Genomic DNA, 13,520 nt, shown 5'->3' on the forward strand with positions numbered 1-13,520 from the left:
TGGGAGCTCTCCAGACCTTGCTAGTTTGCGGTGGGCGGGGCTGTACCAAGTGAGCACCAGGCCTTCGGATGTTCACTCAGTGCGTCTGCCTTGCGGCTGCTGTCTCCAAAGCAAGCTGCGAGCTCCTGGGGACCCCGAGGGCCCGCGAGAGCCGTTCCTCGCTGGGCAACAGCCAGGGTCCCGGGGAGCTGGGAGACTGGTCGTCGGGGTCTTCCGTGTGGCGCTCAGAAGGAGAAACCGCTGCAACGCTGACCGCCGCCTCTGAGCTAGGCTCTGGGAGGCCCTGGGTCCTGGCCGTCGTCCGGGACCCAGGGTGCTGAAGTGGGGAAGCGCTGGCGCTGCAAGACCTCCTTACTTCCAGTTCCCTAGGATCCAGGCTGCGATCTAGGAATGGCAGGACTGCGGGTTAGACTGGGCGGTGGGGTGGGAGGCGGGGGGGGGACCTTGGCTGAGGGCCACCAGATACTCCAAGGGCTGCCGGAGACAGAGATTCCCGCCCTGAGAGAAACCTCCCTAAAGGTTGGGACACCTTCTTTACTGAGACCTTTTCCCTCCTGGATCCAGGACACCCTCCTCAGGAATCATTTCCCACAACCCTCAAAGGAAATCAAACCCCAACCTTGACCTCGGAAACCCGAACCCCTTCCCTGTACGACTCCTGACCCTTTCTTCGCTCAGGCCTCCTTCGAGTCTCATCGCTCCTTTTCCTTATCAACTTCTCATCTTTTGGAACCAGACTCCCCTACCCTCTAGGACCCTATTCCCTCCCTGCTGAGACCACTATGCTTTGCCCTTCTCGATCTTTCCCTCTGAACACGCGTTTACCCCAGGCCCCTTCCCTCCTTTCCCCTCCCAGTACCTCGAAAACTCCTCCCTGAAAAGCACAATTACTCCCATACTGGGACCCTGCCGCCCCGCCCCGGTTTTGAAAATACAACGACCTCTCCCAGCAGGCACCGACTGCTGACCCTCGCCACTGAGACCGCCAACCACTCCCCCACCCAGGACTCCAGTTCCTCCACTCTGCGACCCTCTTCTCCACACAGATCCTTGACCCTCCTCCACTGGGACACCCCCCACCTCTTTTCTGGGGCCCTCTCAACCCCTCAGGCTTGCCGGGGTGGGTCTCAAAAGGCCTGCGGAGCACAAGACGTAGGCGGGGGCCACCAGAGCGGATCCGCTCTGCGACCTGGGCCTGCGTGAGGCCGTGCGTGGACTCCCCGTTGATGTGGAGCACGAGGTCGCCGGCCTGCAAGGGCATGAGTCAAGGGGTGTTATAGGAAGGGCCAATGGAGGGCACCCTGACAAAGGGGGGGGGGTCCAGGATAGCATCCAGAGGAGAAAGGAGGGCGCCTTGGTGCTTACCTGCAAACGACCACAGAGCTGCGCCGGCCCATCCTCCAGCAGCCCGAGCACGGCCAGTGGCATGTCCCCGGCAACATCTCGACCGCCACTAAAAGTGAGGCCAAATCCCGCGGGACCGCGGATCAACTCCACACAGAACCCACCAGAGGTCTGGGGTGGTTTCGAAGCACAACGTGCGTCATTCTGGGTCGCTCTGGGCAGAGTTGTACTCCTACCCAGGGTCTCTGACTAACGATGCTACAGAAAGGACACGGGAGCACTTAGGTTGTCAGTGCCAAAGAAAGTGGCCTTGAATATGAGAACTGGGGTGATACCTGGCACTGGTGTCTGACAACAGGAGCTTGAGGCAGGCAACTGTCTGTGACCTCTATATCAGCAGAGTCCAGCCTGCTGACACCTGGGGATAGAAGAGACTGAGAGGAAGCAGTTGGGGGCACTCCATAGAAACTATCTAGGTTTCCCCTGCTAAATTAACATTGTATCCTCATCTATTTGAACTCAATATCCTAGCCTTGGAAACCCTGGTGGTGTAGTGGTTAAGTGCTACAAATGCTAACAACAGTTTGGCAGTTGAAATCCACCAGGCACTGATCGGAAACTCTATGGGTCAGTTCTACCCTGTCTTATAGGGTTGCTATAAGTTGGAATCTACTGGACTACAACTTTTTTTTTTTTTTTTTTTTTTAATCTTAGTCTCCTGTGCTCAATTAACAATTTGGGCCCTGTCCCTCAAGTAATCCTCCTGGCTCCACCCACATGAATAGCTGTTCTGACCCTACCCTCTTTTTTTTTTTTTTAACAAGCCTAGCCCCAGTAGTCTGGGGCTTCTTTTATTTATGTATTTATTTATTGTGCTTTAGGCAAAAGTTTACAAATCAAGTCAGTCTCTCTTACAAAAAGCCATACACACCCCACCATGCACTCCTAGCTGCTCTCGCCTTAATAAGACAGCACATTCCTCCTCTCCACCCTGTATTCCCTGCATCCATTCAACCCGCTCCTGTCCCCCTCTTCCTTCCCATCTCTCCACCAGACAGGAGTCACCCACATAGCCTCATATGTCTACTTGAGCCACGAAGTTCACTCCTCACCAGCATCATTGTCTATCTTATAGTCCAGGCCAATGCCTGTCTGTAGAGTTGGTTTCGGGAATGGTTCCAATCTTGGGCTATCAAAGGGTCTAGGGACCATGACTGTCAGGATCCCTCTAATCTCAGTCAGACCATTAAGTCTGGTCTTTTAATGAGAATTTAAGATCTGCATCCCACTGTTCTCCTGCTCCATCAGGGATTCTCTGTTGTGTTCCCTGTCAGGGCAGTCATCAGTTGTAGCCAGGCACCATCTAGTTCTTCGGGTCTCAGGCTGATGGAGTCTCTGGTTTACGTGGCCCTTTCTGTCTCTTGGGCTCATATTTACCTTGTGTCTTTGGTGTTCTTCATTTCCCTTTGCTCCAGGTGGGTGGAGACCAATTGATGCATCTTAGATGACCTCTTGCTAGCGTTTAAGACCGCAGACGCATCTCACCAAAGTGGAATGCGGAAGGCTTTCTTAATACATTTTGTTGTGCCAATTGACCTAGATGTCACCTGAAACCATGGTCCCCAGACCCACGTCCCTGCTACTCTGGCCTTTGAAGCTCTTGGTTGTATTCAGGCAACTTCTTTGCTTTTGGTTTAGTCCAGTTGTACTGACTATCCCTGTGTTATGTGTTGCCCTTCCCTTCACCTAAAAAAAAAAATTTTTTTTGTCTACTATCTAGTTCCAAATATTAAACGATGCAGGAAGCATCAAAAGAAGATGGAAGGAATACACAGAGTCATTATACCAAAAAGAATTAGTCGATATTTAACCATTTCAAGAGGTGGCATATGATCAGGAACTGATGGTACTGAAGGAAGAAGTCCAAGCTGCTCTGAAGGCATTGGTGAAAAACAAGGCTCCAGGAACTGATAGAATATCAACTGAGATGTTTCAACAAACAGATGCAACGCTGGAGGTGCTCACTCGTCTATGCCAAGAAATATGGAAGACAGCTTCCTGGCCAACTGACTGGAAGAGATCCATATTTATGCCTATTCCCAAGAAAGGTGATCCAACCGAATGTATAGGGTCACTATGAGTCGGAATCGACTCTATGGCACTCGGTTTGATTTTGGTTCTGGTTATCATTAATATCACATGCAAGCAAAATTTTGCTGACAATCATTCAAAAATGGCTGCAGCCTATATCGACACAGAACTGCCAGAAATTCAGGCTGGTTTCAGAAGAGGACGTGGACCCAGGGATATCATTGCTGACGTCAGATGGATCCTGGCTGAAAGCAGAGAATACCAGAAGAATGTTTACCTGTGTTTTATTGACTATGCAAAGGCATTCGACTGTGTGGATCATAACAAACTATGGATAACACTGCGAAGAATGGGAATTCCAGAACACTTAATTGTGCTCATGAGGAACCTTTACATAGATCGAGGCAGTTGTTCAGACAGAACAAGGGGATACTGATTAGTTTAAAGTCAGGAAAGGTGTGTGTCAGAGTTGTATTCTTTCACCATACCTATTTAATCTGTATGCTGAATAAATAATCCGAGAAGCTGGACTATATGAAGAAGAACGGGGCATCAGGATTGGAGGAAGACTCATTAACAACCTGCGTTATGCAGATGACACAACCTTGCTGGCTGAAAGTGAAGAGGACTTGGAGCACTTACTAATGAAGATCAAAGACCACAGCCTTCAGTATGGATTGCACCTCAACATAAAGGAAACAAAAATCCTCACTACTGGACCAATGAGCAACATCATGATAAATGGAGAAAAGGTTGAAGTTGTCAAGGATTTCATTTTACTTGGATCCACAATCAACAGCCATGGAAGCAGCAGTCAAGAAATCAAAAGACGCATTGCATTGGGCACATCTGCTGCAAAGGACCTCTTCAAAGTGTTGAGGAGCAAAGACGTTACCTTGAAGACTAAGGTGCGCCTGACCCAAGCCATGGTATTTTCAATTGCATCATATGCATGTGAAAGCTGGACAATGAATAAGGAAGACCGAAGAAGAGTTGACGCCTTTGAATTGTGGTGTTGGCGAAGAATATTGAATATACAATGGACTGCCAAAAGAATGAACACATCTGTCTTGGAAGAAGTGCGGCCAGAATGCTCCTTAGAGGCAAGGATGGCGAGACTGCGTCTCACATACTTTGGTCATGTTGTCAGGAGGGATCAGTCCCTGGAGAAGGACATCATGCTTGGCAGAGTACAGGGTCAGCGGAAAAGAGGAAGACCCTCAACAAGGTGGATTGACACATTGGCTGCAACAATGAGCTCAAGCATAACAACGATTGTAAGGATGGCGCAGGATCGGGCAGTGTTTCCTTCTGTTGTGCATAGGGTCGCTATGAGTCGGAACCGACTCGTGGGCACCTGACAACAACTATCTAGTTAGTGAATATCCCTCTCCCTCCCTCACCACCCTCGTAACCATCAAAGAATGTTTTTTTCTGTGTTCAATCTAGAGTTCGTATAACAGTGGTCTTGTATATTTGTCCTTTCGCAATTTACTAATTTCACTCAATAAAATGCCTTCCAGATTCCTCAATGTTATGAAATGTTTCACAGATTCATCATTGTCCTTCATCGATGGGTAGTATTCCATTGTGTGAATATACCATAATCTATTTATCTTTTTTTATTTATCCATTCATCCGTTGATGTGACCCCGCCCTCTTGACTAACATCCTGGTCCCAACCTCTCGCCCTCACTCTAATGACACCCAGGCCCCATCCCGTCAACTAACACCCTTAGATTCACCCTGGAGCGATAATACAAGACTTGGCTCAAAAACATTTCAGGCTCTGCCGCTAATTAGCCTTCTAAACTCCATCCTATTCTTGCCATTTCAAACCCCACCACCAATACGTTCAGACCCCACCCCCTTGACTAGCTGTCCAGGCCCTGCCTCTTGACTAACTGCCGCCCCAAGAACTGTCCAGGCTCCTCTTCCTCAAAAATAACGTTCCAAGCCCCGCTGAGAGGGCTAAAGATCGAGCCCCAACCCTCAACTCGTTTTCCAGCTTTCGCCTACTGGAATAACCCTCCTAGCGTCACCTCCTAAAGTAACATTCTAGGATAATCCCCAGGCTCCGCCCCCTCGAGTCACCCTTCGAACCCTGCCCCTTAAATTTACATCCCTTGTCCCCAGTCCCGGCTCTGCCGCTCTAGAAGAGCCCTCTCTTCTCCGACCCCACCTCCTGGAAAGACCCCGCTCTGGGAACTCACCCTCCTTGTGGCGCAGGCGCAATGTGGCACCTGCCCTGCGTACCAGCGCCGCCACGTCGGCCGTAGCTCGGGTCGCCAGGGGGCGCGCGTCCAGCGGCGCCAGGAGCTGCCGGGCGCTGGGGCCCACCGACAGGGGAAGACCGCGGCCTCCGAGGGTGAGGGGAACAGGTCAGCACAGACCCTGAGCCTTGGCGAACACCCTAACTTGCAGATGTCCGAAGATCTAGAAGTGCCCCTCGAGATCCCCAGAGATGACCCGACCACTCTCTCGATAATATGGAGGTCACCGACTGCCCCTCAACATCTCCGTGACCCCCGACCTTCCCGGGTATGTCTATGGACCCCCGCTCCCCCACAATATCCCTGGAGATAGCTATTTGACTGCAATATTCCCGGACATCTCCGACGGCCCTATGAATATGTCCGACTGCCCCCAACATACCCGGGACCTCGACTGCTCCCTAATAACCCGAGATTCCAAACTCTCCTCCACAATGTCTCTGGGGACCTTGATTCCCCCCCCCCCCAGTCCCCAATATCCTGAAAGAGCACGGTCTGTCCTTCATACACCCTAGACCCTGGTTCACCATTCAGATATCCTAGGGAACTCGAGCTACCCCCATAAATTCCCTCAGAGGCCCCCTTCCCCAGGTAGCCCACATAACTCCACATTCCCTCTGCACACATCCCTAGGGGCCCCGAGCTACCCTCCCCCCGCCAATTCACAGCCGACCCTGATTGCCCAGTTGTCCCTAGTGACCCTGGGCAGCCACCCTCCCCCCGGCCATCTCCCCGGAGACTCCTGAAAGCCCCCGGGTCTGGGGCGCAGCCCCTCCGTGTGGGTGGGGGTGGATAGGGGGTCTTGCGCCCAGCCCCCCTCTGGGCGCCTTATACCGCCGCCGCTTGGGGCGCCAGAGCTGCTCTGTTTACAACCAGCAGGAAGGAAAAGGTGAGGAGCAGAGAGGCAGGTTGAGAGGTGTCAAGGGCCGTACCCCTTCCCTCGCTCCCCGGCTTCCCCACTCCCCGTACCTCCTCTGCTTCCCCTACGGTCCGCAGCGCCCCCTGCGCGTGCCTCCATGGCCAGGACTCGGCCAAGTGAACTAAGTCCCGGCAGCGACTCGGTTCGTGCGCTGGGGCGCGCTCACCTGGAGACCCGCCTAGGCCCAAACTCTGCTGAGGCTGGCTGGTCGGGTGCTGGCGCTCCGACCCGCGCAGCGACCTGCCTGGCAACTAGCACGGAGCCCTCTCTGTGCGAGCCAGCATGAGCGCTTGGCCTCGCTCTGCCGCAGGCACTGCCTGTTTTCTGAGGACCCGGAGCTGGGCTCCTCATTCCACTGAGAAGATGTTGCCATCCCACATATAGCAAGGGGGAGTTGAGGCCCGGAGAAGTTAAGGGCCCCGTCTAAGGCCCAACTTCTAAAAATGGGGGTGCAGAACTGGAACCCAAGCTTGCTAGGGAGTTCTGCAGCCCCCAGCAGAGCTTTGCACACAATAGGCACTCCGGAATTTTGCAATGAATCTTTGCCTAAAACAGTAGGGGCCTGGAAGGGTGTGGTGGGGCCTGGGAGGGTCCTGCCCTTGGAGCCTTTGGGGCCATGGGAAGGTTTGAATCCCTGAGCATTATGGGGTTGGGAGACTCAAAAATTGGGGAGGAGAGATAGGAGCCTGAACTTGAGAAGGTTTTGAAGGTTCTGGGTTGGATGGGCCACCAGCCAATGTGAAGGGAGAGATGAGGCCCCATCTAGGTCTCAAAAGTGGAGTCTGAGAAGGTAGGCCCCAAGGAGGAGCCTTTGGGCAGAGTACTACTGTAGTGGAAGGAAGAAGGGGGTTGCAGTGAGGGAAGGACCTGTGACTGTCACTTTGTGGAGAAGCTCAGAGAAGCCCAAGTCCCCACAGACAGCCAACAACAGAGGTAGCTTAACCCCAACACGCACTTGGTTCATGGCTGTTTCACTAAGACGTGTAGATACACACTCCTCATGCCCATTCTGGCTGGCTGGGCAATTTCTCTGATCCCCCTACAAGGCCCAGTGTTGTCATAGATAAAACAGGCTGAAAGATTGCTGCTTTTATTTCTCCCCCAGCCCCTGTCGTTCCCCTCTTTAACCTGACCTCTGCCTGAGGGAGGGGCCTACTGGACCTCCATCACTGCTCTGCCCTATCCACCCATCCATGTGCCTTCAGCCACTGAATTGGGCTGCCACAGCTCCCCAAATAGTCCCACTGTTTTTCCCATCTCCCTTCCTTTGCCCATGCTGTGTCTTCTGTCTGGGAGGCCCTTCCCAGCACCTTGTCTACCTGGAAATTGCCTGCTTGTTATCAAGGCCCAGGTCAAAGACTGCAACCCTTCATAATTTCATTTCTGACAAGAAAGAACATGTGTTAATATGCAGAAGATGTATGGTTGGTGTTCTGAATTGAATTGTATCCCCCCAAAATACACTTTGTAAATCCTAACCCCTATTCCTGTGGTTTGGAGCCTTGGTGGCACAGTGGTTAAGAGCTGGGCTGCTAACCAAAAGGTCGGCAGTTCGAATCCACCAGCTGCTCCTTGGAAACCCTATGGGGAAGTTCAACTCTGTCCTATAGGTTCACTATGAGTCAGAATCAACTTGATGGCAACAGGTTTGGGTTTTTTTTTTGTTTGTTTATTCCTGTGGCTATAATTCCATCTGGGAATGGGTTTTCTTATGTTAGTGAGATAGTATTAATGTAGGCAGAATCTAAATCAATCTCTTTTGGAATATAAAAGAGATTAAACAAGCAAGTGAGCAGCAGAAATGAAGGAAGAAGCCGCATCACATGAAGGTCACTAGGGAACCAAGGAACAAAGACCTTCCCCCAGAGTCTGCGAGAGAGAAAGCCTTCCCCTTGTGCTGCTACAATGGAAATACCATAAGTGGGTGGCTTTAACAAACAGAATTTTGTTTTCTCAAGGTTGGGAGGCTAGAAGTCTCAATTCAGAGTGCCAGCTCTAGAGGAAGGCTTTCTGTCTCTGTCAGCTCTGGGGAAGATCCTTGTGTCTTTTCAGCTCCTTGGTGATCCTCCTGTGGCATGGCATCTACTTCCTCCATCTCTGCTTTTTTGCTGCCTGTTTAATCTGATATTTTATATCTCAAAAGAGATTGACTTAAAACACACCCTACACTAATACTGTTCATTAACGTAACAAAGAAAACCATATTCTCAAATGAGATTATAAAGACTGGTATAGTAGAATTTACAACTAGTATTTTGGGGGGACAAAATTCAATCCAGAACATTTCACCCTTTGCCCCCCCTGCAATATCTATGTCCTTCCAACATGCAAAACATATTCGCCCTATCACATCATCCTAAAAGTCTGAGAAAATAATTTTAATTCTCCTGGAATCCGGATTTCTGGCTTTCATGGGATTTGGGGTAACCCAAACAGGCCATTGCCCTTAGCTGCCCTTTTGAACCTTGAGCCTTGAAAAAACTGGTTACTAAAAGTCACTTTTAAGTCAAACAACGGTCTAGATCAACTAGTAATACCATTTTATTTTATGCATTGAAGAAGTCAGTCAGCTTCGGGAAACAGACTCCAAAGATCAGACTGGGAACTATGTTTACGATAAATCAGTAATTATTTTAATTGTTCTTCAAGAAAATGCTGTATGAAAGTCCTTCGTGACCACAGATTTGTTTATCATTTCTGTTCCCACCCTTTTTTCCATGGCAAAGCTGGTAAGATTTTGTATAAAAATTTTGGACGTTTTCTCATCTTTGGAACATTTTTGACACTCCAGTGGAAATGTTACCCCAGTTTGCAAGTCATATTCAATAAACGTCAATCAATGTCTGTTATTGGCTTAATATGATTTTTCTTTTAACAAGTATTAAATCAACTCCAAGTGCAAAAATCCCATCTTCTGAATCATCTAAATCAAATATAGGTGAGACTTTAGGTGTATTCTATCCTGGGTCAAAATTCCTCTTTATCTGTGAACCTGTGAAATCTAGAATACAAGTTATCGGCTTCCAAAGTACAATGGGGGAACAAGTACAAGGTAAACATTTCCATTACAAATGGGAGAGATTGGCGGGAAAGACGAATAATTGGCACCAAGCAAGTCCAAAACCCAGCAAAACAAATTACATTAGCTCTCAAGGCTTGAAAATAATCCTCTGTTGTCCTGGGTCATCTGGACAATGGCCCCGCCCTCAGACTCTGTGTGTTGGCCATGCCCTCTGGATTCTGGGTGGAGACCCCTCAGCCCTGGGCTTCAACCCTGCCTTCCAGGCTCACTAGGACAGCAACTCTGCACCCTCAGCTTGGAACTGGCCCCATTCTCCTAGTCCATCTTAGTGGCGACCCCGCCCCTTCAGCCACAGTAGGCTCCCTTCTCCTGCCCCTTGGGCATGGAAGCCCTGCCTCCTCCCCTTTGGGCTGCAGCCCCATATTCTTGGCACACCTGAATGGCAACCCTACACTCCAGAACTAAGTTGTGGGAGATCTCACTCTTTGAAACCTAAGAGGCCATGTCTTCGCCCGTTGAAACCTAGGAGGTAGTTGCTCCATCCTTTGAAGCCAAGTCAGCCCTGTCCCCACCCCGCAACAGTTTTGCTGATCTCTGAACTGTTCCAGGGATGGTCCTTTTTTTTTTAATTGGAGGAAAACAGATGTAGCTCCTTTGGCCTGTTTCCTGCCTGTAGAATTCCAAGAGACAGACAGCTTCCTACCTTTTGTCCTGTATCTATCCCATTCACTCTAAGCTGATGGGTTTTCTGCTGTGGTAGTTGGTTAGATCCATGAGTCACAGGCTTAATTTCTTTAACAAAAGATTGTGTGGCCATGTCCTTGGTGAAAAAAGTTTTGTTTTCATTTAGCACAGTTCATTTTTAAGTCCCATCTGTTTCCTCTCGCGTTTTACTATAAGTGGTGGAGGGTGTTATACATTGAACTGTGTTCCCCAAAAATGTGTGTCAATGTGGCTAGGCCATGATTTCCAGTATTGTGTGATTGTCCACCATTTTGTCATCTGATGTGATTTTCCTATGTGTTGTAAATCCTACCTCTATGATGTTAATAAGCCAGGAATCAATCTAAAAGCTTAGGTTGTATCTGAGTCAATCTCTTTAGAGAAAAAAAAGAGAGAGAAGCAAATAGGGAGACAGGGGGACCTCCTACCACCAAGAAAGCAGAGCGGGAGCAGAGTTTGTCCTTCGAACCTAGGTCCTTGCCCTGAGAAGCTCCTAGACCAGGGGAACATTGATGACAAGGACCTTCCCCTAGAGTCGACAGAGAGAGAAAGCTTTCCCCTGGAGCTGGCACCCTGAACTCAGACTTCTAGCCCCCTAAACTAAGAGAAAGTAGATTTTTCTTTGTTAAAGCCATCCACTTGTGGTATTTCTGTTATAGCAACATTACATAACCAAGACAGAGGGCAATGGGTTTCTCTTTTTGTATGACATTTCTGGCCTTGGTCTTGTAACTCCCACAAAATAATTGGATGGGACTATGCAAATAAGGCATGTAAAACTCTTGTCAGAATGGGCTGGGATATGCAAATAAGGTGCTTGTGGCCCACAAAGGGGTTTGGTCAGTGTTGCAATCCACTAGGCTTAAAAAAAGCCAATCCTAGAGGTTGAGGGGGAACCCCATTACCATCAAGAAAAAGAGCCAGGGGCAGAGTATGTCCTTTGGATCCAGGGTCCCTGCACTGAGAACCTCCTAGACCCAGGAGACAGAAAGCCGTAACACTGAAGAGCTGTAACACTGGAGGTAGCAGCGGCATGAGAAGGCAGTGGCACAGGATGGCAGCAGCATGGGACTGGCAGACAGCAGCAGTGGGTTTACCAACCCATGGAGTGAAAGAGCTGAGTGCTTTCAGGGAGGAGGCTTCCTGGCAGAGTCGGGTGCCTCCACCCACTTATCTGTAAGCTAAAGAGCTGTAACTCTTGCCCAAATAGCGTACAGGCCAGGCTCAAGCAAGGCCCAACAGCAGAGGCTGAGAAGAACCTGTCTTGATTTAAGAACTGTATCCTGAGATGTTCCCATTACTTCCAAGTTGATCCTGATCCTGAAATGTAACCTGCTACTTCCCTAATAAACCCAAAATTGTCAGTATGGTCTGTGAGTTCTGTGTGGCCATTGCAAATGAATTATCAAACCCAGCAGAGAAGTACAGAGAGTGCGGTAGGGAGTCACAGCTGATGTGAGAATCGGTAAAATGGTTGGAGAGTGGAGGTATGTCTGACCTCCACCCTGTAGGAATCAAATTTGGGCTGATGCTGATCTTTTTTTTTTTTTGATTGTGCTTTAAGTGAAAGTTTACAAATCAAGTCAGTTGCTCATTCAAAAACCTTGCTATGTACTCCTAGCTTCTCTCCCCCTAATGAGACGGCACACTCCTCCTCTTCACCCTGTATTCCCTGTGTCCATTCAACCATGTCCTGTCCCCCTCTGCCTTCTCATCTCGCTCGAGACAGGAGTTGTCCACATTGTCTCATGTGTCCACTTGAGCCAAGAAGCTCACTCCTCACCAATATCATTTTCTGTCTTAGAGTTCAGTCCAATCCCTGTCTGAAGAGTTGGCTTGGGGAATCGTTCCAGTCCTGGGTTAACAAAGGGCCTGGGGACCATGACCTCCGCGGTCCCTCTAGTCTCAGTCAGACCATTAGGTCTGGTCTTTTTACGAGAATTTGAGGTCTGCATCCCACTGTTCTGCTCCATCAGGAATTCTTTGTTGTGTTTCCTGTCAGGGCAGTCATCAGTACTAGCCAGGCACCACCTAGTTCTTCAGGTCTCAGGCTGATGGAATCTCTGGTTTATGTGGCCCTTTCTGTCTCTTGGGCTCATACTTACCTTGTGTCTTTGTTCTTCATTCTCCTTTGCTCCAGGTGGGTTGAGACCAATTGATGCATCTTAGATGGCTGCTTGCTAGCATTTAAGACCTCAGACATCACTCACCAAAGTGGGATGCAGAACCTTTACTTAATACATTTTGTTACGCCGATTGTCTTAGTTATCCAGTGCTGCCGTTAACAAGTGGGTGGCTTTAACAAAGAGAGGTTTATTTTCTCACAGTAAAAGGCTAAAAGTCCAAATTCAGGGTGTCAGCTCAGGGGAAGGCTTCCTCTCTGTGTTGGCCTTCTCATCAATCTTCCCCCAGACTAGGAGCTTCTCTGTGCAGGGACCCCCGGGTGCAAAGGATGTGCTCTCCTCCTGGCACTGCTTTCTTGGTGGTATGAGGTCCCCAACTCTCTGCTTGCTTCCCTTTCCTATTTATCTCTTGAGCGATAAAAGGTGGTGCAGTCCACACCCCAGGGAAACTCCCTTTATGTTGGATCAGGGATGTGACCTGGGTAAGGGTGGTGTTACAATCCCACCATAATTCTTTTTAACAAAAAATTACAATCACAAATGGAGGACAGCCACACAATGCGGGAAATCATGGCCCACCCAAATTGATACACACATTTTTTGGGGGACATAATTCAATCCATGACACCAATTGACCTAGATGTTCCCTGAAACCATGGTCCCCAAACCCCCGTCCATGCTACTCTGGCCTTCAAAGCATTCGGTTGTATTCAGGAAGCTTCTTTGCTTTTGGTTTAGTCCAGTTGCCCTGACCTCTCCTGTATTGTGTGTCGTCTTTCCCTTCACCTAAAATAGTTCTTGTCTACTATCTAATTAGTGAATGCCACACTCCTTCCCTCCCCACCCTCGTAACCATCAAAGAACGTTTTCTTCTCTGTTTAAACTTTTTCTTGAGTGCTTATAATAGTGGTCTCATACAATATTTGTCCTTTTGTGACTGACTAATTTCACTCAGCATAATGCCTTCCTGATTCCTCCATGTTATGTTTCACAGATTCATCATTGTTCTTAATCGTTGCATAGTA

At 49.2% G+C, this 13,520-nt stretch overlaps 1 protein-coding gene across 2 annotated transcripts; it reads right to left on the reverse strand.

Annotated features, from left to right (window-relative positions):
• Positions 1–76: 76 nt before the first annotated feature.
• Positions 77–6,761, reverse strand: MAGIX (MAGI family member, X-linked). Of its 2 annotated transcripts, none has more exons than XM_049871924.1 (5): positions 6,678–6,761; positions 5,649–5,795; positions 1,680–1,762; positions 1,081–1,249; positions 77–399 (listed from the first exon to the last, which is right to left on the reverse strand). In XM_049871924.1, exons 1-5 carry the CDS (start codon positions 6,724–6,726, stop codon positions 77–79), a joined length of 771 nt encoding a protein of 256 aa, XP_049727881.1. In that variant the 5' UTR covers positions 6,727–6,761. The 2 variants fall into 2 exon arrangements, with proteins under 2 accessions (XP_049727881.1, XP_049727880.1); XM_049871923.1 differs by lacking the exon at positions 1,081–1,249 and adding an exon at positions 1,366–1,453 and having other exon boundaries at positions 77–384.
• Positions 6,762–13,520: the final 6,759 nt, after the last annotated feature.

The sequence above is a fragment of the Elephas maximus genome, chromosome X (assembly GCF_024166365.1).
Source record: "Elephas maximus indicus isolate mEleMax1 chromosome X, mEleMax1 primary haplotype, whole genome shotgun sequence".
NCBI lineage: Eukaryota > Metazoa > Chordata > Mammalia > Proboscidea > Elephantidae > Elephas > Elephas maximus.